The 23,993-nt window shown below is 44.9% G+C and overlaps 2 protein-coding genes and 1 non-coding gene across 5 annotated transcripts in view; 1 reads left to right on the top strand and 2 right to left on the bottom strand.

Moving 5' to 3' along the window:
• Nucleotides 1–27: 27 nt before the first annotated feature.
• On the bottom strand, nt 28–4,071 carry MEPCE (methylphosphate capping enzyme). Its single transcript, XM_068967865.1, has 4 exons — nt 2,407–4,071; nt 991–1,209; nt 691–817; nt 28–571 (listed from the first exon to the last, which is right to left on the bottom strand). The coding sequence occupies exons 1-4, from the start codon at nt 4,069–4,071 to the stop codon at nt 519–521; spliced, it is 2,064 nt and encodes a 687-aa protein (XP_068823966.1). The 3' UTR covers nt 28–518.
• Nucleotides 4,072–5,994: 1,923 nt separating this feature from the next.
• ZCWPW1 (zinc finger CW-type and PWWP domain containing 1) overlaps nt 5,995–23,993 on the top strand; it is a 22,978-nt gene continuing 4,979 nt past the window's right edge. Inside the window, exons 1-11 of one of the 3 annotated variants that reach the window (XM_068969441.1) lie at nt 5,995–6,069; nt 13,747–13,808; nt 14,556–14,806; nt 15,288–15,366; nt 16,186–16,279; nt 16,572–16,729; nt 16,924–17,046; nt 21,610–21,726; nt 22,452–22,572; nt 23,404–23,479; nt 23,888–23,992. In XM_068969441.1, the coding sequence (XP_068825542.1) occupies nt 13,781–13,808; nt 14,556–14,806; nt 15,288–15,366; nt 16,186–16,279; nt 16,572–16,729; nt 16,924–17,046; nt 21,610–21,726; nt 22,452–22,572; nt 23,404–23,479; nt 23,888–23,992 (1,152 nt within the window). In that variant the 5' untranslated portion in view covers nt 5,995–6,069; nt 13,747–13,780. Of the gene's footprint in view, nt 6,070–13,746; nt 13,809–14,555; nt 14,807–15,287; nt 15,367–16,175; nt 16,280–16,571; nt 16,730–16,923; nt 17,047–21,609; nt 21,727–22,451; nt 22,573–23,403; nt 23,480–23,887; nt 23,993 lie in introns of those variants that run through there. The other 2 variants (XM_068969442.1, XM_068969443.1) reach the window with 2 other exon arrangements.
• On the bottom strand, nt 21,105–21,211 carry LOC138077370 (U6 spliceosomal RNA). The gene has a single exon (XR_011144807.1). It is a non-coding gene; the product is annotated as a U6 spliceosomal RNA (small nuclear RNA).

Raw genomic sequence — 23,993 nt, 5'->3', positions numbered from 1 at the left:
TTTATTGTGCTGTTCTCACATTCGGAACCCAACCACCTCTCCCAGTGGGGGACAGCAGAGGGAAGGATTTTCACAGTTACCTGCATGCCTCCCCACCGACATCCCCCTCTTAATCTTCAGCCCATCTATCCGTGGTCTGTTGAAATGCAGTTCAGGACAAGGGCCGAAGAGAAAAGAGTCTCTCTCCTTGGGAGAACAGGAGGAAGAGGCCAGAGAACTTGATACCCCCCAACTCCCATGCCCTAGGAGAATAGAGGGCAGCAAACAGTCCATGCCATCCAGCCCAGTGGGCTGGGGGAGAGGAAGATGATGGTTCCAGCACAGCTGGGCTTGCTGCTTAGGTGCCAGAGGTGTAGGGAAGAGGCTGGGGCAGCAACATAGGAAAAGCTTTCTCTGCAGATTCAGGAGAGGAAACTATTTTTGGAGCCAGAAAGGAAAGACCTTGAGATACTTTCCTCTCCCCCTAGATCCTTTGGAGCAGCAGGCAGCTTCTTCACACTTTCTGTTCAGGGGGCCACTTAGTGGCTGGGGGATTGGGCCTTGTGGAACAGGTACACAGGACGCTGGAAACCTGAGGGAAGAGTGTGCACTCAGTAGGGGCTGACGGGGCCTACAGACCCCAACACCTTGTCTGCACCCTGCTTCAGCACTGGCCTCCCTTCCTCCTCAGACAAAAGAAGCCAGCCTTACCTCTGGAGGTGTTGCTGGGTGTGGCCACGAGCTCATAGCTGGAGAAGCCCACCTCTGGGGATGTCAGGTAGGAACTGAACTGCTCTGGCTTCAGCTGAATTCGAAAGTAGTTCTTGTAGATTCTTTCCTAGGGAGAAAGGTAAGGGACCACTTCAGCTTACTGCCTTCTTGGCTAGTGAAGGTAGGCCCACTTGGGGGGCCCTTTTCACCTTCATCAGAAAGTCGCTCTGCTTCCTTGAGGCCTTCCTTGCCTCAACTAAAGGAAGGACTGCCCCAGTTTCCACAGAAACCCGCACTCACTGTGAGAGTCTTTCTCCGGCCGTAGGAAGACCAAGGCTGGGGCTCCAGGACTAGGATGCCCCCAGGACGCAGGTGCCGATAAATCCGGCGAAACATGCGCTTCAGTCCCTCGTCTCCCCAGTTGAGATGCACCCACTTGGTGAGGCTGAGGCAGAGCACCACATCATACTCGGGTTTCTGGGCCTCCACCAGCTCGTCTCGATCCAGCACATAGTTACCCTGAGGGCGAGAATTGGGGTTGAGGACGAGAGGTGAAAAAGAACCACCGCCCCTTCTCAACCCACTATGCAGCCCCACTTGAGTCCTTGGCCAGGCTTCTGACACTCCTCAAAACAACTCCCAAATGGTGCCCTCTTTGAGTCTCATTTTCTTGCTCTGTATTGGTGGTAAGCCAATCAAACATAGAGGGAGCTTGAGTAATCTTAAATTGAGCAAATTATCCACAAGGCAGTCAAAGCTAAGTTCAAATTGCAGAGAAAGAATGCTGGGGTTCTCCGAGGATCCTGTCCAGTACTTATTCCCCACAGGCATTTAAGCTGAGAGATTCAATGTTCTGCAAAGGGGCCCAACTCAGGTTGAAAGGGAGACCTGTGGGTTCCTTCCCTAGGTGGGACTGTCAAAGTTTCAGGCCTATTCATTTTTTCCAGAGAAATGAAGACCTCCATCTCTCAGGAAACCTTCTAGATGATTAGCTCATTACCACCCCTCTGCAAAGTCCATTCTTCTGGGTGTAACTGAATACACTGCCAACTATTCCTGTAGGTGGACTAACTGAAGCATTTTATGGGGACTGATGTGCAGTCAGGGGACAGATACTTAAGACTTGGTACTCTCCTGCACGGTTTCCCATCCCACCATCTAGGGTCAGTGTGGTGATGATCTAAGGCCAAGTCGCTTGGGTTCCTGGCCACTGACAATCAACTCTGTGTTTAACACAAATGAGGTCCCTATCAAAGGACAGAACATAATTAGCCAGCCACTACCCTAATCCTCTGCCCCATCCCAAGACACTGAATGTCGGACACCCATCCCTTCAGGCACCTACGGAAGGCCGGAGGACAAGTTTTCATCTGGACCACATCCCCCAGTGAGTATGAGCAGCAGCCCCCAAAGGAAAGTGGATGGGTCTAGATTACAATACTGCCCAGGAGCAGAGCAAAAGGAACCTGCCCCTATCCTGGGGCTCGTCATGAGTAAGGACTCCAGGTACAGCCCCTGCCTTTCCAGGTTATAGGAGGGCAGATACACCAAAATGGAATCAATTGCAGATTCAGACCATTCTCTTGAGCACCTGGCTTCTCCAGGGAGGGGTGCATGCACAGGAACCCTCCGGGTCATAACCCTCCCTGCCATGTTCTCATTCACTCTCATCTTCATGCCTGACCCCTATTCCCAGGAGCCTGGGGACCCTCTTACCGTGACGAAGACAACGTTGTTGGGGAAGACCGCTGTGTCGGCTCCATCCAAGGGCACTTGGGGTGCAGCAATGGGACCGCGGCTGGCTGTCAGCGAGGCTGGGAAGTAGCTCCTTTTTCGGATGGCTGTGGTCCCTTCCTCACTCTCTGCTCCTGGGCTCCCCTCAGAAGTCTGGGGTGGCAGACGCAGTTCTTCAGACAGGTAGTGTCGGATGTTCTGGCGGGCTGAGTGGATGAGCTGGGCATCGATATCCAGGCCCACCATGCGGGATGGGCCCCACTTACAGGCAATGCTCAGGGTCAGGTGGCCTACATTGCAGCCCAGATCGAGGACGTCCCGACCCCGAAACCACTCAGGCTTCAATACCCGAAGGCGCCCATCCTCACAGGAAGGATTGCGGTACCCATAGTACTTGCAATAATTCCCATACTGGAACTTGCACTGTTGCTTTTTGAAGGTTGCAGCAGGTAGTGGCTGGAGGTGGTGGCGCCCTCCCCCAGTCCCTCTGCCCTTTTCCTTGGAACCCTGGCCTCCACCCCGAGCTCCTGCCTCTGACTTGCTGGAAGTCCTGCGTCGTTTGCGATGTCGTGAGGAGGAAGACGGGGGTGCAGAGGTAACTGAGGCAGCTGGAGGGGCTGAAAGGGAGCCTGAGGGACCCTGGAGGGCAGATGGAAGGGGAGACACGACCTCATCCCTGCAGTTGATGGCTGTGTTGAGTTCATAGGGTTGGGGGGCGTCCCGGTTCTGGCCCCCATGCTGCTGCGTGGTGCCCTCCCCGTGGAGTGAGGAAGTGAGGGGGGCTGTGGGCAGCGCGGAGTGGCTATCATTCCCTCCCGTTGCCTGCTGCTGCTGGTGGTGGTGCTGTCCCCGGTGTCTATGCCGCTTCCGACCAGTCTTGAGTGGCGAAGCAAGGACAACTTGGGCCTCATCAGTGCAAGTATTGAGACTGAGAGGGTCTGTAATATCTTTGGGGATGAGGATCTCCACTGGATCTCGCCCCTTGGCCGGAAGCGGGGATGACTTAGGGGTCTCCGCATTGAGTGCACGGCTCACTTCCTCATCCAGGAGACTATTCAGGTTCAGGGGATCAAAGATATTGCCCCCCAGGAGGAAGTTGGAGGGTAAGACAGAGTCACAGTCCGAATTAACCCGCCTGCGTCTCTTGAAGGCCGGATGTTTGAAGCCTCCACCACCTCCCCCTACATGACAGCTATTTCTCCTCTTGCCCCCACCTCCCCCTGGGGGCCGGTGGGGCTGATAGCCATTCCGGGGTCGAGGAGGAGCAGGGGGGCCCAGTTCTGTTCCGCCTCCTCCCCGTCGCTCCTCCCCCACGTCCGGGGGAGCGGCTCGCCCGTGCGGATCCGACAAGCAGGCCTCCCCGTGTGACTGCGCCTGGGGGCCGCCCCCTCGTTGCTGCTGCTGCGACTGACCGCCTCGAGGGGTGGATGCAGCCCCGGGGCTCTCCTTGCCGGCCATAGAGGCCGGGGATCCCGCCGAGTGAGCGCGCGGGCCCGGCGCACGCTGCGTCCCGCCGCGGAGCTCCCCGGAGGCGGCCTCTCGGTGCGGTTGCACCGTGGGGCCGCCCCCTCCGCCCGACTCATCTTTGAGCGGCGGCGGTGGGGCCGGCACCAGAAACGGCTCCTTCTCCGCCGCCATCTCGATCATTTCCTCCCCTTATTCCGTTCCAGTCGAGGGCAACCAGGGGGGCACCGGGGGCTTAACCCCCCTTCCTAGACCACGCTCCCTTCCCCCCGCCTCCTTCCCCGAGTGCGCGCGCAGTGCTGCTCGTCTCCCCTGGTCTTGCGCCCAAGCGCCTCCCCGGAAAGCTCGCCCCACTCGCCCGCGAGACCAAAACAAGATGCCCGCGAGACCCGAACAACTCGAGGACTCAACCGCGCGTGCGCCGACCCCTTTCTCCTCTACCACTACCGCTCCGGCGCGAGCGCGCACGGCTGGGGCGCGTTCCTCTCTCCCTGGAATCACGCATGCGCACTCCGCCACCACCCTGATTGCGCGCGCATCGGAGTACGAACCAACTTAACGGCTCCGGGAGTTTAAATATAGCCCTTCTCAGCCCGCCCCCCACCCGCAGAAGCCCACCACCCCAAACTGACACCCTACTTCCCTTCGCAGCTATGTCCGTCCCTACTGATATCCTTTTGTCTCTGCCGCGCGATCCCACCCACCGTAGGCGGGGGACGGGGAGCTGGTGTGAAAAGGTCTCCTTGACACCCGACCCTTGTTCCTGAGGAATGAGTCTCAGCGGTCTCCGCCCGGCTCTAAACCCAGCAACCTCCCCACCCCGCCTCCTTCCTCCCCCTAGCGAGCAGCGCCTGCGCACACCCTTTTGGGCTTGCGCGGGTAGATGCAGCACGTGCTGGAGATGACGCCCCGCCCTCCGTGCTAGGGGCGGGGACTGTTACGTTACTTCCTAGGGTTTGGAACACGCAACATGCGTCAGCACGATTCGGAGGGCCGTGGCTAATGGGCGGGGCGGTCCTTATGAATTATTCATGACCCAGTTGCCCCTCGGTGCCCACCTATTTAGAAAGGCTTCCGAGGGAGCGGAGGGGTGCACCTAAAAAGGAGAGGAGGGAAAGGAGCGGAGCATACTGACCGTCTTCCTACGAACTGTTCTCAGTATAACACGATAGATCATTTTAACTCATCCCCCCCTGGAAAACAGTCTCTGCTGAACTGGAAAAAGAAAAAAAAAGCACTAAAACAGGCGATGTTGTCTTAACTTCCTCTTCCCCCTAAGCCGAGTCGTTCTCTCGCTCCCCGATCGCGATCACCTGGGGACACCACGCCCTCCTCTCCGCCTCCACACCCACCTCCCGAACACCAACGCCTCCGCCCACCACCCGACGCCTGCGCACGAGCCCCCCCAGCCCGGAGACAAGCTATCCGACGCCCACTACAGCTACCAATAGCAGTACACCCAGCACCGCCGCCCCCCCCGCCCCCCCCGCCCCCCACTCCGTACACAGGCTTTCCCGAGCACACGCTGCGGCTCCGAGCCGCCTTATATAAAAACGAATGTGGGCGAGGAAGAGATTTCGGTCCGCTTTGGGGGCTCCCTGCCTTAGCCTATGGGGAGGAAGCTACTGGACAGCCTTTCCACTGGGTGTTTGGTGGCTTGATTTCCTTGCCAACAGCGCTTGGGTGTGCGGGTCCTGTGGCTGAGAAAAGGGTGGAAGAGGCGAGAATGGGGTTAAGGATAGATCTCAAACAAAATATCAAAAGAAGGGGATGAAGGATACTAAGAAGAATGCGAATGAGGGCACGAAAAGAGGACGGAAAAGGCAGTCTGGGGCAGAGAGAGAAGTCAGTAAAAGGAAGATGTGCGTCTTGAAACATCAGGCGCTACGGCTGCCACCTAAAAAAAAAAAAAGCGAGGCCAACGGGGATTATGGGATTTGTAGTTTTATAGGGTATTCGGCTGGAAGATGGCGGCAATGACTGCTGCGCAAACGCAGAAACGGCCTCCAACTGCGCATGCGCACTAGCCCTGCGAGTACGCCGCCGGAGGAGGTGGAGCTTGCGAGTGGCCTCGCGCCTATCCTTGTTGGCGGGAAAACTGGTTGGAGGTTCGCGTGGCTGGTGGAGTCGCTGCAGTAACTCTGTCTGCTCCTCACCCTTAGATCCTCTACGCATCAGAAGGTAGTTGGTGTTTTTCCGCTTGCACCTGAAGGTTCTAGGCTTGGCCAGTCTTGGCACCTGTCGCCTGAGGAAAAGTTTTCTCCTCAGGGTGATGGCTAGCTCTTATCCCTCTTCTCAGAATCTCTAGCCGCAGACTTGCTCCAAAGAGAAAACCAAAACTAACTCAGTATTACGGTGCGCGATGTCGAGCTGAGCGAGAATGAGGATCCTGGTGTCTCCGTGGGTTGAGGGTGGGAATGGGGAGGGGGAGCTGAGGGGAAATTGTCTCATGGAGGGTGTTTCTTGATGGTGAGGAGAGGTTAGAGAGCCACTGTTTTACCCTTAGAGGAGTCATGGACTTCTGGCTCTGTGGTACCTCCGGTCTGAATTGCTGTGCTTTTAAGAGAGAATTGGTGAGGAAAGAGGAAAAATGTAGGTGTCTCCAAGTTCTTCCCTCTGGTTTTAAAAGTGAGAAAAGTGAGATTAGGCCTTTTATTGTTCCAAATCTTGGCACTCTGTGAGGGGAAATGGTGCAGTGGTCTGGGAGTTCATGGGCATGGCCTCTTGGAAAGCAACACAGAATGGCTAGTTTGAGGTTGGCATTATTCCGGGCACCTGTGGAAGCTTTTCAGCGGTTAGATAGAAAGGGTCTGAACCAAGATCAGGGTACTAAAGAGTCTGTCTTGGTGATAATTGACCATGTCTCTCTGCTTCCTTGCACTCTCTGAACTTAAATTTTTAGTCACCATTAATTTGAAGATTCCGTAAAAGGTTTTACTTAAAGTAGTTACGACAGTAAATGTCTTGTTTCATTGATAAGTAGTGTCAGACTCTTTTGCAACCCCATGAACTGTAGTCTGCCAGGCTCCTCTGCCCATGGGATTTCCCTGGCAAGGATACTGGAGTGGGTTGCCATTTCCATTTCCAGGGGATCTTCCCGACCCTGGGATCAACTCACCTCACCTGCATTGGCAGGTGGGTTCTTTACCACGGAGCCACCAGGGAAGCCCCAAATGTCTTGTTAGGCAGCCTACTATGGGTAATAAGGGTAGCTGGGATCAGTTTTTTTCCTTCTGTCTTGTTAAAAGTTTAGAATCATGCTTGCTGAGCGCACATGAGAGAAGGAAGGTGGAAAGAACAAACTTATTGATGGAGGCATGAAAATGAGAAGAAATCTACGTACCATTAGAAGTTAAGACAAAAAGAAATCAAACTCCAGCTTAAAGGAGAGTTAAAATATAGTTTTTATCTTATTTATTTATTTATTTTTTTGGAGAGTTATATTTTATTTGGTAGACATTCTGAGGAACTCAAGCCTGGGAGGCAGCATCTTAGGTAACCCTGAGAAAAGTGCTTCCTCTGAAAATATAATCTTTATTTATTTTACAATATATATATTTACTTGTTTTGGTCATTGCCTAACTACTCCCACTAGAGTGTCAGCTCAGTGAGAACAGAAATTTGATCTTTCTTTTTTTCTTCTCAAAATATAGTTTTTAAATACAATTTTTTGAGGCTCACAGAGTCTGTGTTAGAGGGCAATTCTAAAGGGCTTATTTTTGTTCTCTTAGACCAAGGATTCCAGGGACAATATAAAGAGGGAGTAACTGGATACTTGGGAGAAATTTGTGAACACATTCCGAGTGGAAGGAGGAGTATTAAGGCTTTTTGAAAAATAGTGACAAGACTGAAGTAAGTTACTTAGCTAAGTCAGCTCTCAAACATTTTGGTCTGGGAATCCCTTTATTTTTAAATTAAATTTACTTATTTATTTGTGTCTGTTCTGGATCTTCATTGCTGCACAGGCTTTTCTCTAGTAGTGGTGAGCAGGGGCTACTCTAGTTGTGTGTGGGCTTCTCACCGCGATGGCTTCTCGTTGTGGAGCAGAGGCTCAATAGTTGTGGTGCAAATGCTTAGTTGGTCTTCAGCATTTGGGATCTTCCAGGATCAAGGATTGAACCTTAGTCTCCTGCATTGGTGGGCAGATTCTTTACCATTGAGCCACCAGGAAAGCACTGGAATCCTTTTTATTTAAGTTATGCTTTAAAAGGTTTTTTTGGTTGTTGTTTGCCTGCACGGGGTCTTGGTTTCTGCATGTGGGCTTTCTTTAGTTGGGGCAGCAGGAGCTGCCCTCCGGTTGCCGTGCGTGTGCTTCTCTTTGCGGTGGCTTCTTGTGTTGCAGAACGTGGGCTCTAGGGCACGTGGGCTTCAGTAGTTGTGGCTCTTGGCCTCTAGAGCATGTGCTCAGTAGCTGTGGTGTATGGGCTTAGTTGTCCCACAACATGCATGCAGGTCAGGGATCAGTCCTGTGTCCACTGCATTGGCAGGCAGATTCTTACCCACTGGACCTCTAGGGAAATCCTCTTAGAATCCTTTCATACTCTTAAAATTTTTGAAGGACTCCAAAGATTGGTTTATATCTCTTTACCTGTGCATTGATACTTAAGTATTAGAAATTAAACTGAGAAAAATTAATCTATTTATTAATTTAAAAATGATGATAGTAAACCATTTACATAATGTTAGTGTAGATAACACTTAAATGAAAATATAATTTCCTAAGTGAAAGAAAATTTATTATGAAGAATGGTGTTATTTTACATTTCTGCAAATCTCTCTCATGTCTGGCTTAATAGAAAACAGCTGGATTTTCATCTGTTTCTGAATTCAATGTGTTGTGATATCTTGTTTTGGTTGAAGAATATGAGAAAATCTAACACAGATAAGTAGTTGGAGATCTGCTGAGCTAGGTGATTTCATCTTCTAATCAGTGTGATGATTTTTGGTGTTCTAAATGAAAGAAAAGTATCTTTTGGAACACCTCATTCACCTTCCCTTGGGTCCCTTTATTACTTCTAAGTTATTTCCCCCTCATTATTCGCCTTTCTTATGTCAGTTGAGGAGTTAGGATCTGGTTATGGAAGTTCTTTTACTTTGACATTTAAATTTGAAGCTTTATTGGATTTTTTCCCCAATATTTTTCATCTAAGGTAAGAAAAGAGAAACTAAAATCTCAAATGTTATTCCTGGGTTTAGAGCCCCCAGTCATTTCGTAGCTAACCAGGTAAAAGTTGGTGGTATTTTGTATATTTATTAACTATCTTTAAATTTGTCTTTCTCTCTCTGAAGTGAATTTCAGTATTCGTTACTGTGGAAGAAAATACTTCATCTGAAACAGAGGAGCAGAAATTTGTCAGACAGTGACTTCCAAACTTTCTCTTCTCTATTGATCAGGATAGAGATTTTCTTTAAAAGTAATGTTCTTCATCACACCCTCACTCTGCATGCATGCTCAATCGTGTCTGACTCTTTGGGACCCTATGGACTGTAGCCTGGCAGGCTTCTCAGTCTATGGAATTATCTGGGCAAGAACACTAGAGTGGGTTGCCGTTTTCTTCAAGGGATCTTCCTGATCCAGGGATTGAACCCACATCTCCTTTTTCTCCTGCATTGCAGGCAGATTCTTTACTGTTTGAGCCATAAAGGAAGCTTATACATTTACTGCTGCTGCTGCTGCTAAGTCACTTCAGTCATATCCGACTCTCTGCGACCCCATAGACAGCAGCCCACCAGGCTCCCCTGACCCTGGGATTCTCCAGGCAAGAACACCGGAGTGGGTTGCCATTTCCTTCTCCAATGCGTGAAAGTGAAGTTGCCCAGTCCTGTCCGACTCTTAGCGACCCCATGGACTGCAGCCTACCAGGCTCCTCCATCCATGGGATTTTCCAGCCAAGAGTACTGGAGTGGGGTGCCATTGCTATACATTTACTGCATCTTATTAACTTAACAGTGATCCACAATTTTATCTAGTTGGTTGGGGCTTCAGTAACACACTTTGGCCTAGAGAGGTCAGTATAGGTTTAGATAATGATTTAAACTTAACTCTTGGAAAACTTTTGCCTCTTTAGGTTGATCAAAATACTCTTTTTAAAATTTTATTTTAAAAATAGAATTTAAAAGTCGCTTTGAAATGGCAGTCTATGTTTAAAATACTAGAGTTACACAAGAGGCTACAGTAGAGAGCTCGTTTCCACTCTCAGCTACCTGTTTCCACTCCACTGAGACATTTTTGTCAATTTCTTGTGTGTTCTTCCAGAGATAGTTAAAGGATACTCACACATATTGTATAGATGAAAATTGTTAAAAAATCAAATTTTGTCATCTCAAGTACACTAATTTCATTTTGCTTTCCTTGTTCAGTATAGTTTTGTAATTCTGATTATCTTCATAGGGACTTCTCATGGTCATTTTTGGAATTTTAGAGTCTGGGAGAAGATATGTTTGTCATTTATTATTAATATTATTATTCCCTTTGTGGCCTAATTTTATACAGTTTGTACCTTCTATTTAGGGTTATCATAAAGAAAGAGACCAGTTTGCTGTAGTGATTCTCCCCCAATTTCCTACTTGCTTTTTCTTTCATTGTCAAATAAGTTTGGGAGTTGGCAGTGAAACATTAAGATGGAAACCGTGATAAAATGTGCTTCTTAAATTGGGCTTTCCTGGTGGCTCAAATGGTAAAGAATCTGCCTGCAATGCGGGAGACCTGGGTTCGATCCCTGGGTTGGGAAGGTCCCCTGAAGGAGGGCATGGCAACCCACCCCAGGATTCTTGCCTAGAGAATTTCATGGACAGAGGAGCCTGACGGGCTATGGTCCGTGGCGTCACAAATAGTGGGACACAACTGAGCGACTAATACACACTAGACGAGTATAAACGGAAAGGAATTACTGCAAACCAGCACATATCAATTATTTGCATTTATGGAATTAAGTATTTTTCTTAAAATACCAAAAAAATTTAAAAAGACATTATATTCAGCCATGCTGTGGCCACACTAAGTCAAGTCCCCAGTAACTTGAATTCATCTTGGAATCTGGAGGGTGGAATCCTACACCCTGAACAACTGAGTGTTTAAGTTGGCCATTTGAGGGTCATAAAATTTTCAGCCCCTTTAGAGAGAAAAATATATGAACCCAAAGATCCATTTTATGCAACTTTTGGATTTCTCTCTTTTTTATTACTACTTACTCATTTTCTTTGTTTCTTTGTCTTTGTTGTCTCTAGTGTAATGAGCGGGGGCTACTCTCTAGTTGTGGTGCACAGGCTTCTCATTGTAGCGGCTTTTGTTGTTGCAGAGCACAGGCTCAAGGTGCGGGGGCTGCAGTAGTTGCAGCGCGTGGGCTCAGCAGCCGTAGCGCCCATGCTCTGGAGCGCAGGCGCAATAGTCCTGGCACCTGGGCTTAATTGCTCCATGGCATGTGGGATCTTCCCAGGTAAGGGATTAAACTGATTTCTCCTGCATTGGCAGGCAGATTCTTTACCACTGTGCCACCTGGGAAACCTCTTGGATCTCTTTATAGTGGGAGATAGCAGAGTTAAAGGATTGAGTTTCAGGTCAAAGGCCTTCAAAGTACTCAAAATCAACAGCCAGAAATCAGATCACTGAGAAGAATAGACATGTTATTAGAATTTAGAAGCCAAAGACCTGGATTCATCTTACTCTACCATGTATTAACACTGAGGTTTTGGCAGACCACAGCTGGGTAGAAATAATATCAGTAGTGGAAAGTGAAGACTGGAAAATGTATAAATTCTTGGAACATCATAAGATGAGTCTTGGCACCGTGCTGGGTCACAAATGACATACAGCTAGAGATACTAATCTCTTCAGCCTTTGGTATGGCTGGAGGCCTCCCTCTCTCATTCCTCGGTTGTCTATAGCTGTGAGCAGAGTACCTAGAACACTGTTTCAGTGTTTACTTTTAGTGTATGCTTTAGCTGTGTGCTGTGATGTTAAAATGGGTGTGAAGCACTGAACTGCTAAACTAGACTCCTGGGATGTACTGTAACGCAGTTCATGATGCAAACATAGATCAGACAGATTCTAATCCTGATTTTACCATTTATCAGCTACTTAATATCTCTGACTCCCTCTCAGTGCCAATTTCCCCAAGTGTAAAATGGCATCAACCTCAGATTTATTGGGAGAATTAAATGAGATGACATATTCAAAGATTATAGTCGGTGCCCAATAAGTGTATTTATTATTAGTCACAATTTTGGTAGCAGTAATGAAACATACTGATGTTGTGTAGAACATATCTGAGTAGATAGCTACAGATAAGCTATGGATATAGAATGAATATGCTAGATTCTTATTACTAGCTTCTCTGGAGACCTCTGTTCAGTCACTAAGTTGTGTTTGACTGTTTGTGACCCCATGGACTGCAGCATTCGAGGCCTCCCTGTCTTTCACTATCTCCCGGAGTTTGGTCAAATTCATGTCCATTGAGTCAGTGATGCTATCCAAATATCTCATTCTCTGCCACCTCTTCTCCTTTTGCCTTCAACTTTCCCAGCATCAGTCTTTTCCAGTGAGTTGGCTCTTCACATCAAGTGCCCAAACTATTGGTGCTTCAGCATCAGTCCTTCCAATGAATATTCAGGGTGGGTTTCCTTTAGGATTGACTGGTTAGATCTCTTGCTGTCCAAGGGACTCTCAAGAGTCTTCTCCAACACCACAGTTCAAAAACATCTGCTGGTTACTAAATATTTCTGAGCCAGAAAATTAATAATTTTCTGAATAAAAATTATTAATACAAGAATCTAGCACATTGGGAAATTTATTGGACTAGAAGATCTAAGTAAAAGGAAGATAATACATTATAGTAATGTTAAAAAGGGGGTTCTCTATGCGTAGGGATGTCTGAAATAGGTAAGTGAGTCTATAGTGTATTTGTTTTGAGTATTTAGAAGAACCTTGTGAAAGGTTATTGCTCTGAAAAAAAATCTCACTGTTTAACTCCAGGACTGTCTACACTCTAATGCCACTACTCTACTACTACTTTTACTTTTGGCTGTTAAAAACACATCTTGTTTTAATAAGAGGCACCAAATGGGGTTGCTTATGCTAAGCCCCCTATCACTAAACCAAGACAATTTAATTACAGTTTTGACTCTCAGAAATGGAATCTTAAACCAGTCAGTCAGGAATTGCCTGATCAGCACTAGTTGGGTAATCTGCCTGATAGACCCTTAAAGGAAAGTAACCTTGTATAACCAATTTGCTTTTTTCTTTTACTTACTTTCTTTTTTTTTGCCTAGTATTACATCTGTGTTCCTTATCTCTTCTGCCTGTAAAAGTGTTTAATTTTGTATAGCTCCTTGGAGCTCCTATCCATCTGGTAGATTCGATGCTCCCAATTCATGAGTTGTTGAATAAAGCCAATAAGATCCTCAAAATTTACTCAGTTGAATTTTGTGTGTGTGTGGTTTTTTGTTTTTTTTTTTTTAACAAATCACTACCACTATCTTTTCCACCTACCTATAAGTGCCTACCTCATGTTGGACATAGTTCTGAACACTTAAAACACTAAGGATTGTTGCTAATCTTTAAAACAACTTTCATTATCCTCCAGCATTTAATTGGCACTGCCCAGGAGTGTGATTGTAGTCAATAAGGCAGAAAATGTAGGTTAGGCATCCTAGGCAAAGAGACCCTGAACCCAAGAAGGCAAGAAGAGGAGAAAGTTTAAAACCATGTTTGATCAGTACTGTGTATATATATATATATACATATACATATATATTTAACTGAATCACTTTGCTGTGTAGCAGAAATTAACATTATAAATCAACTATGCTTCAATAAATAAATTTTGTTCATCAGAGCATAACAGTTCGTTTCTTTTTCAGCAGAGGCATAAAGAAAGTGTAGCTTCTGAGCTGAATGATGCCAACCTTGGAGAGTAAAGAAAGTGAGTCAAGAGTCATTTTCCTGTTCTTTCTCAGTCTTAGGTCGTCTGGACGCCTTTCCCACCAAAGGGAAGCTCAGTTCATACGTATTTCATATTCACTTTGTTAAAGTTACTGCTTTTCTAGTCACTTTGAGTGAAATATATTTGACTTAGAACAGTCTTACTCAAGAAATGTAAGAACTTGTAGGAAGAGAAGTGCCATTTAAATACTTATAAATAACTTTGAATGTGGTGATAGATACAAAATATTATGGAATCTCCAAAGAAAGATACATTTCTTATGTCCGGGATTTCTTATGCCCGGGAGGATCAGTACAATTTTCATTGCATCCTTTGTAGATTTTAACTAATTTTAAAAAAATTTCCTCTAATTTCCTATAACACTTTGTGCAAAGTTTTTAAAAGCAAATTTTAAAAATTTCATATTTGAATATTTCTATTTTCCGCATACTTTTGTTTATCACTTTTGAATTACTTAGTGGTTCCTAAACCTGGAAGTGCATCTGAGTAGCCTTATAAAATTACAGATTCTTGGGTCTCACTTCAGACTACTTCGTCACAATCTTAGGGCTGGGGTGAAAAGGTGGGGGCCTGGGGAAGTTTGGTAAGGAGAGGCCTAAGAATCTGAATTTGTTAAAAGGTCTCTCCAGATAATTCTGATATTGTCCATCAGTGTGCAGTGTTTGGCAATTTCTGTGTTAGATTCCATGTTTCACAAATTACATTTGATGACAAAATTTCTTTCAGAATGTGGGAAAGGACCAAAAAATACTTTTGCCCCGCCTGCACAAAAATTGCATAGCCTGATGCCCTATAACCTTAACTCATCAAAGGAGGAGATCCCGGAGATCAGTTCCCCACAGGCAGAGGTCAGGCCAAGCCTGCTAAAGGCTGGGTTAGAGAAGAAGAAGGAGAAAACAACCACAGAGAATGGCCCAGGCAGTGGCCAGGAGACACAAGGAAAGGCTCAAGACAGCAAGAACCCAAAGAAAGAAAAGGTAAAAATCAAAAGGATGGCTGTAGTGGGATAATTTCTCTTCTCATCCAGCCTGGGCAAACAAGATCTTTCCATTTCAGAAGACATTTAAATATTTATAACATAAATTTGAATGTAGAAAATAATCACAGGGGAGATTCATCCTATAGTTTCAGTGTTTTTTTTCTTGTGTGGGGGTGTCTATTTTCTTCTCAAAGAGGTAAAAAATGTTTTAATGAAAGCATTTAGCAGGGAATACTGGGCAAGTAGGGGCTGAGGTGGGATGTAGGTGAGAGTAGAAGTAGAGACTTTATCAGTGTTTTCCTTTTCTTTGACTTCTTAACTCCCAGGCGATCTGTGATAGAATTTATGGCATCTTTAGGTTGACTTCATGTTCTCAGTTTTGTGAACTTGCTGCCTCATCCAAAGGAGGCTTCCTCCTTCCTAGAGAGGAGGAGTGGGGAAAGACGAGCAGTTTTCCTCCCCTACCTGTCTCTCTGCAGGAAAAATCAACTCTTACGGACGCAGAATTTGAGGAGATTGTCCAGATTGTGCTACGGAAGTCCTTCCAGGAGTGCTTGGGTATGGCTTTAGTGAAAGATAGAGTTTCAGTTAGGTAAAGAAATTATCTGAAGGGTGGAATAAGTTAATAGATTCTCTCCTTCTCTCCATCTTTCTACATAAGGAAATATTAGATGAGACTTCAAAATAGTTCTAAATACTCATCTTTTATCAACAGGACTATAGCTAAACCATCTTAAGACAGAAGGTATAGACTTTTAGAAAATTAGATTACATTGACTTCAGAATATAAATATATAAATATACCCTCATCTAGATTTTTAAAAGTAATTTAAATTTATTTTTATATGTTTACAATTTTCATAGAAAAGATAAATTATTTTTCCCAGATTTGAAGACCTTAGTTTCCATTTCTTGTATATTTCTATTTCCAATACTGTTTTAACATCTGCTCAGGAATTTGATTTTTAGAATAAGAAACTCTGTAGTATAGGCCCTGAAGCCTTTCTCCATAAGGTCTTGAGGCTAAGGACAGTGGTTTGACATTTTCAGCTTTTCTTAGGTATACTTCCACTTCTAGAGAAAGCTTGAGGGATAAATGATATAAAAGACGATACCTAAAGTTTCTGTTATGTACACAAAATTAACGTTACCTGACTATCCTAGAATAACAGATTTGTGGTTTTTCCTGAGAATTAAAAAACTTGAAAGTTCTGTGGTATGGCAAAAGTCTAAAGGTAAGTTCTTCCAGGCAACTGATGGGAGATATGTTAATGAAAGGTTACAGTTTAGAAATAATGGAGTAATTATTTTCTTTGGTTGCTTCTCTGCTTATAGTATTTTGTTTTGGGAGGATGGAATCTACCCTTGATTTTTCAGAGACTTCCTGTACCCAGCCTACAAGATGTACCCAATTAGACAAGGAACCAGGAATTGCTTCTTCTAATACTTCAGATAATAATAATGCTGATGGGTAAGTTTATCCCAGTGTGGCGAATTGATCACAGGGTAGACTTTACTGATAAATGATTATCCATCTATCTGTCTTTCTACCTAGATGTTTTTCACATCTTGGTAGATTTCTCTCATCTCAGGAAAGATACTTGAACTGGGAAAATAGGCCAGTAAATGAATAAAATGACCCCAGGAGGCCATGGAGAACTTGCAAGTCTTCTGTCCTCCTAACTTTTACCCTTGGGTTTTTTCAAAAGAGGGGTACTACAAATTGCCCTTTTCTATCTTTTAATTAAAAATCTTATTTGCAGAGACAGAGTAGTGGTACCTCCTATTCTAGAGATTTCAGCCTCTCAGGAAGATGGAATAATCCCTGAGATAAAGATATCTAAGCCAGGCCAGCCAGATTCTGCCTCCTCTGAGAAGAAATTCAATAAACTCTCCTTAAGCGAAAGAAAGAAGGAAGCTCGTAAGTATAATCCGATATACTTTGACATCTCAAGTACTTATTCCATGAAATTAGGGAATAGGACAGTGGGCATACTGAAAATTTTTAGCCCAAGACTTAAAACTAATGAACTGTGATTCTTCTTCCTTCTTTTACTATCTACAAATATTCTCTTCATCTCCTAACCCTATGATGTTTTTCTTTTATCTTCCCAGAAGATGAGAAAATGGAGAAAGACCAAAGTGAACATGAGCACAGACAGGATGACCACCATAAGAAAACTATCCAGGATCATTCCCAGAACGGGGACCAACAAAAAGGAGAAGGAAATGGTTTTGGTAAGTTCAGCCATGGTTTGACAAACCTACTTGAACTTGAAAATTGGAGGTGGAGGAGATGGGTAACGACCAGTTAGGATGTTAGAGCAAATTCTGCAGACTATAGTTCATTTCACACAGCTACTTGTTAAGAGGATATAGTGCTGAGGAAGAGAGAGAGCTATTTCATTCATTCAGTTATTCAGTCATATAATCCATAGTTGCTGGAGGAAGTTTATATTTTGGCAGTGCTTATGGGTTGAATTGTGATTGTAGTGAATGTGTAGGCCTCTTACTATCAGTGAACCACTCTTCCTGTTTTTTTACAGTTGTCAAGGAGAGATGGGTACTCCTGGAGTAGGTAGTAGAAAGGGAATATCCAGTAAATAAAATTTGCTTTAAGTTCTGTCAAGGGAAGGAAAACAATGTCCTGAGAGGAAATGGTAGAGATCTAATTAAGATAGGGTCAGTCAGAGAATGCATTTGCAAGGAAATAATGTTTAAGCTGAAACCTGTAGCAAGAGTTAGCTAACTAAAGTGTGTAGGAGAAAGTTTTAGATAAGGTGAAGTTTGGCTTACTCTGGATACCAACAGAAACCTGGTATAACTGGGATTCAGAGAGCAAGGGAAGCAAGGCTGCAAAGTGGCTCTAGATAAATGTAACTGTTATAGCCACGCGTTCTGGGAAACAAACTCAGAAGGACAGTGCAGATAATGGAGTGCAGTTTATTACACCGGCGGGTCCAAGGCAGAGTCTCCCCTTAGCCAAGGACCCTGACCAGTTTTTGTGAAAATCTTATATACCCCTAAGTGTACGTGCACAAACCCACCTCCCTAAATTCCCTGAAACTAGTCTGAACAAAGGAAAAGAAAGATACAATCAAAGTTAACTCTGATTCATATGCCTTAGGCCTAAGTAGTTAACAGTGGACAGTTATCAATAGGCCTGTGGTCATACCCCAGTAAACAATAGAATGTATGATTCTATTCGGTTCCACAGTTAATTAGGGGAAGGAGAGTCTAGGTATGAGCCCTGGGGCTCTTCCTTCCAGGGGCTTGGTTTTCCAGTTGGTATGTCATTTCCATAGATACTGGGCATATAGCTCAAAAGTTCACAGTCCAGCCCAAGATGGAGTCCTGTTTCAAGATGGAGCCTGTTCTGTCTGTTTCCTCGTTCATAAGGAGGTAGCAGTGGCTAGCTCAAAGACCATGTTACAAAGTGAGAATTTCATCTTAAGTATAGTGGGAAGTCCCTGGTGGGTTTTAACCAGGGAAGTGAACATCCTCAAATTGATGTTTTAAACAGATCCTTTTGGTGATTAATTGGAGAAGGGAGTATGAGAAGCCAAGAGTAGACCAGTTAAGTTAATGATAGGATTAAATATTTTGGTGGCTTGGATTAGGATGATGAAGGAGATGAAAAGCAAATGGTTTTAAGATATGTTTTGGAGATAAGGTTGTCAGAACTTGATGATGAATTGAATATTGGAAAGTGAGAGAGAAGAGGGTTTGAGCAGTTGTGTGAAAGGAGCGGGTGAACAGCAGTTCTGTAGGATAAGATCAAGAATCTGGGTTTGGACTCATTGGGTTTGAGATTGTTGTGAGACCTCCAAATAGAGATGTCAAAGAGCAAGGTGGCTATAGGAACTGGGAGCTCAGAACAGAGGCCACTGGCATACATTTCTGTGTTGTCAGGTATGAAAATGGGTTTCAAAGGGAGGATATGGGTAAGCTGACCTCTGGAGAAGTGCGGCATGGGAGTGAAGACCCATGATTAGGCTTTGGGACTCCAGTTTAGAGATTGGACAGAGAATGAGGTGAACCCAATTTGGAGACTGAGGAGGGAGTTACCAGAAAAATGAGAGGGGAGGGGGGAAAAGGGAGAATGAGAGATAATAGAACCCAAGGAAGCTAGTGTTTCAAAAATTAGCAGTCAACTGAAATGCTCTTGACCTGTGTGTTTGTGACATCAGCCTTCATTAACACAGAGCCACACGTGAACTTCAAACAGTTTTCTAACATATCTTCTCTTCTAAGTTGTTGGAAAGGAAACTTTAAGGAACTGTATGTCTTTAAAACTGTCATAGAAATTTCATCCTGAACCATAAATACCTAGTTTTACAGCATTAGGATGATTTTTTTCCCCACTCATTTCCTCATGAATATTTATATTTTTATAACCACCATTTATTTTCTGGATCTCTGTTCTCTTTTATGCTCCCTGGCCCTTTCTCCCACTCTCTTTTCTAGCTTTGCCAGGTCACCTCTGTAAACATCTACAACTGTCAGTGGCAACTCATTTCAAACTAATACATCATTCCCAACCAGTACTAAATTATTCAAAATAACTGAGAAAGTGATCCATAATATGAGATATTTTGAAAGGACCCAAATGTAAGTCATCTACTTTGCTGAGGGATGATTTTGGTGGGATGGAGGGCATCCCTTACGTTTCAGCATTTAAGGTAAACTGTCAGTGGGAGAGTGAACTTACTAGAGAAACATATTGGTTGGTGTTGTTAACTGAATATATGGTGTACCTGGTCAGTGATTTTCTCTAGCAAAGCTCAGTTGAACAAGTGTAGGCATAGAAAAAGAGTGGGTTCATTCAGAATTGTATTTGCCAGCTGAGTCGGGGGAAGGACAGGGAAAGGGAGTTGATGATGTCTCCAAGAGAATCTAAGGAAATCAAATGTGCGTAACTACAGAATAAAGAAAAGAGGTTGCTACTAGTTGAGAGGAAGGTGGGACCAGTGGATTGGAGATCTAGATAAAGTGAAAGTTGCCATGAGTTCTTGGAGCACGGTGGAAGGATGGGGCATTTTTATCAGAGAAGAGTTTAGATAAGTGATTCAGGGGAGTGTGCAGTCCCTGCAGATGACTGGGGGTGGGGGGCGGGCATGCAAGATGGGAGTGGGTTCCTGAGGTGAAGGGCTACTGAGGTGGCATGGAGGAGAAGGTATGGGGTGCTTGTACATTACCCTTGTGGATATATGGTAATCTATGAGGGCAGGAGGCAGAGAGAAGGAAAAGACTGAACCAGGTAGCAGCATTGTCATTGCAAGGGAGATGAGAGGGCAGTGTAATCTCATGGCCTGGACCTTAAGGGAGGGAGTGTTTTTATAGAATGGAGGATAGTAATGGTCTGCAAGTGTCAGTGGGTGGAAAGGGTGATACTGACCCCACTTTCTGGCCTGGGGGATGTGAGAAGGACAGCCTCTGCTTAGAGGGCTGCCTGGGTCAGGTGGGGTTGGGTTGGGGCAGCATCACCAGATTTCTGTATCACCAGATTTCAAAAAGGAGGCAGAGCTTCAGAGAACAGATTGAAGATATGTGGATTTTAGTTGCTCTTGCCTGGAATTCCAAAGAATATTAATTTCATTTTCATTTCCAAAGAATATAGTAGAAGAGTTTGGGAGGGAGAAAGGGCTGTGTGGAGCTTTGGGTCAACCTAGAAGATGTGGGGTAGAGAAAAGTGGGGATGAGAGTTTGGAATGTAATGGATAAAAGGAGTGTTTGGCCTTTGAGCAGGGCCTGAAGTAAATAGTTGACTGAGAAACGATAGGGTTAAACCTGTCTTTTGGTGAGGGGTGAACTCAGAGCTCTTGGTCCCGAAGGCTGCAACTTGATGATTTGGTGACAGGTTTATTCAAATAGGACAGGTTAGTTCAAATAGGAACTCTGGATGCTGTGCACAAAAGAGATGCTGGTTAGTCCTTCAGAAGAACCTTTTTTGTTTTTTAATTATTTTGTTATTGAAGGATAATTGCTTTACAGAATTTTGCTGTTTCCTGTCAGACCTCAACATGAATCATCCATAGATATACGTATATCCCCACCCTTTTAAAACTTCTTCCAATCTCCCTGCCCATCCCACCCATCTAGGTTGATACAGAGCCCCTGTTTGAGTTTCCTGAGCCATACAGCAAATTCCCATATATATGGTAATGTAAGTTTCCATGTTACTCTTTGCATACATCTCGCCCTCTCCTCCCCTCTCCCCATGTCCATAAATCTATTCTCTATGTCTGTTTCTCCATTGTGGTCCTGTAAATAAATTCTTCAGTACCATTTTTCTAAAAAATATGGAACGCTTCACGAATTTGCGTGTCATCCTCGCGCAGGGGCCATGCTAATCTTCTCTGTATCGCTCCAATTTTAGTCTGTGTGCTGCCGAAGCAAGCGCAGTCCTTCAGGAGAACTTTTTAGTGGTGACAGACCAGCCGGGAAATGAGGCAGTAACCCAAAAGATGCCAGGCAGCCTTTTAAAGAAATGTCAATACACGAAACACTCCTTTCTGCCCTGGGGGAGAAGAGATGATAGCATGGTTCAGGAAAAAGACTGAGATGCGAGACCTGGGTTCCACGTTCAGCCTTGCCACCAATTTAGACTGATCTTTAGCAGTCAGTTATCTCCTCCGAGCTTTTGGTTTTACTGTTTGTAAGTCAGGGCTTGAACAAGTTGATCTCTAGGGCTGTGTGATTCTTGCAGAGGTGGTGGTGGCAGGGAGTATATTGATTTTAAATTGAAGAAGGAAGAACATATTTTTGAGTCTCTTATTTCAGGTTTCTTTGCTGTGACAGGTCAATGTCTAGTCTGGGTCCAGTGTTCCTCCCCACACTGTGAGAAATGGAGGCGGCTGCGTGGGAACATTGACCCCTCAGTCCTCCCAGATAATTGGTCCTGCGACCAGAACACAGGTAAAATGGAAATTTGTTTTCAGTTTTTATGTTCCTTTCTTTCTTTCCCTGCTTTCAACCTTTAGATTAAATATGACAAAAGTATAGTTATAACTCCAGGGGCCCTTGTAGTTAGCATTTGGGGAGAGGTGGGGATCTTGCTCTTTTCAAAATGAATTCGGCATAAAGGGATAGAGGAAGACACTCTGAAGAGTAGGGAGGGTCCTGGAATCTAAACGATTGTTCTGAGTAAATTCCATCTTCTTCTGCATTGGTTTGACCCTATTAGTCTGACTAGACTTTTGGTATTGGGTTGGTATGGGATATATGAGGAAAAGCCAGTGAGAGAGATTCAGTAGCTCAGAATTCTAGAATGTTTGAAACTACTTAAAAAAGATTATGAAGATCTAGTCTAACCCAACTATTTTACAGATGAGAAAACAGAATATTGGAGAAATTATCTTCATGATATTACACAGATGGAAGCAGGGTCAGACATGTGGGATGTAGGTGGAAGTCTGGGATCTCTTTCTACAGAACACGAAGAGCCAATGCTCCTGCTTCTCCTAGCTCTAGCTGCATTTCCTTCATGAGCCTTTATTCATTCTCCAGGCCCATCTCCCAGGTGTCCTTTTGGTCCTACCTGCTGCATATAACAATTTCTTCTTGACCTCTCCTCTGCCCTCATCCAGATTTTCACCTCATGAGGCTGTTTCTTTCCCTGCACTCCTCCTCTCTTTTGGCAGACTTGCAGTATAATCGCTGTGATATTCCTGAGGAGACCTGGACTGGTCATGAAAGTGATGTGGCCTATGCCTCCTACATCCCAGGATCCATCATCTGGGCCAAGCAATACGGCTACCCCTGGTAGGGTGCCATGGTAGAGTCAGAGCATCCTTCATAAGCTTGAGAGTGGTAGCTTAAGGCAGAGAGGGAAGGAAATGAAAGGGATTTATAATGGAAATGTTACCTGCCTTAGAAAGAGCATGGGTGAGGGAGAATATAAAGTACTAATCTTGGAGGCTTTGAAAGAGTGATTTCTAGAGATTTCACGGTGGACGTGGTGTCTCCCTGGGGAAAAGGGTCAGCCAGTTCTGCCCTGAATGGGTAGAAAGAGATGAGTGGCTCTAAGATATTTTTTTAGACATTAGGAAAGGAGAGATATACAAAGTAAAGAGAAAAGGGAAGGGTGGAAGAGTTTCTTTGGAGATGTCCCAAGTCAGAAGATTTTTGTTCTCAGGGTTGCCAGGAGGCCTAGAAGATAAGATATTTTTTAGTAGGAAGATTCTGAGCTTCTTTGTACATTGATGGAAGTTACCTCAGTCATTTGGTAGTGACCACTGTGGAGGGATGACAGAGGGGTCTATTTGGGGGATCCTTTATTTGCAAAACGTATTGTCCTTTTGTGTGCTAAGTCATTTCAGTTGTGTCCTGACTCTTTGCAACCCTATGGACTATAGCCCTCTGTACATGGGATTCTCCAGGCAAGAATACTGGAGTAGGTTGCCATGCCCTCCTCCAGGGGATCTTCCCAACCCAGGGATCGAACCCAGGTCTCCTGCATTGCAGGTGGATTCTTTACCATCTGAGACACAAGGGAAGCCCAGTGCCCTTTTATATAAGTGTATATTGATGAGTTTGTGTTCTGTTCATCTAACCCCTTCTCTTCCATCCCCTACATCTGTCTGTCTTCTCCAGGTGGCCAGGCATGGTAGAACCTGATCCTGACCTGGGGGAATATTTTCTTTTTGCTTCTCATCTTGATTCCCTGCCGGTGAGTTTTCCTGGTTCAGGGTGGGTAGGTGCTCAGGGCAAAGTGATGAACAAATCCATCCTAATAGATATAGAGATAGAAATACAGACATAGCCAGCAGACACAAGCAGAAACAGATTCTTAGCTAGAGTGACAAATGGATATAGAAACAAACAAATATCTAATTAAATATTTATTAATTACTAGGACATTTGTGATTTTGACAAATAGGCTTTGGTTAGGATATCTGAGGTCAGGATGGAAGAACAATGGAGTGAGGTGGGATAGATGGGTCAGGCTTAAAGGAACAGACAAGGTCCAGCACTTCCTTCCTTGTGAATTCTCAGCTCTTCTCCTGCCTTTTCCTGGCTAGTGGGTCAGAGCAAGAAGAAGGACAAGAGGCTATAACAAAGCTATCTTTTATTACAGTCCAAGTACCATGTGACATTTTTTGGAGAAACAGTCTCTCGTGCTTGGATCCCAGTCAACATGCTAAAGAACTTCCAGGAGCTGACCCTGGAGCTAAGTGGAGTGG

This window comes from Capricornis sumatraensis, chromosome 3 (genome assembly GCF_032405125.1).
Source record: "Capricornis sumatraensis isolate serow.1 chromosome 3, serow.2, whole genome shotgun sequence".
Lineage (NCBI taxonomy): Eukaryota > Metazoa > Chordata > Mammalia > Artiodactyla > Bovidae > Capricornis > Capricornis sumatraensis.
The sequence above is the reverse complement of the archived record's forward strand: the minus strand, read 5'-3'. Positions and strand labels throughout refer to the sequence as shown.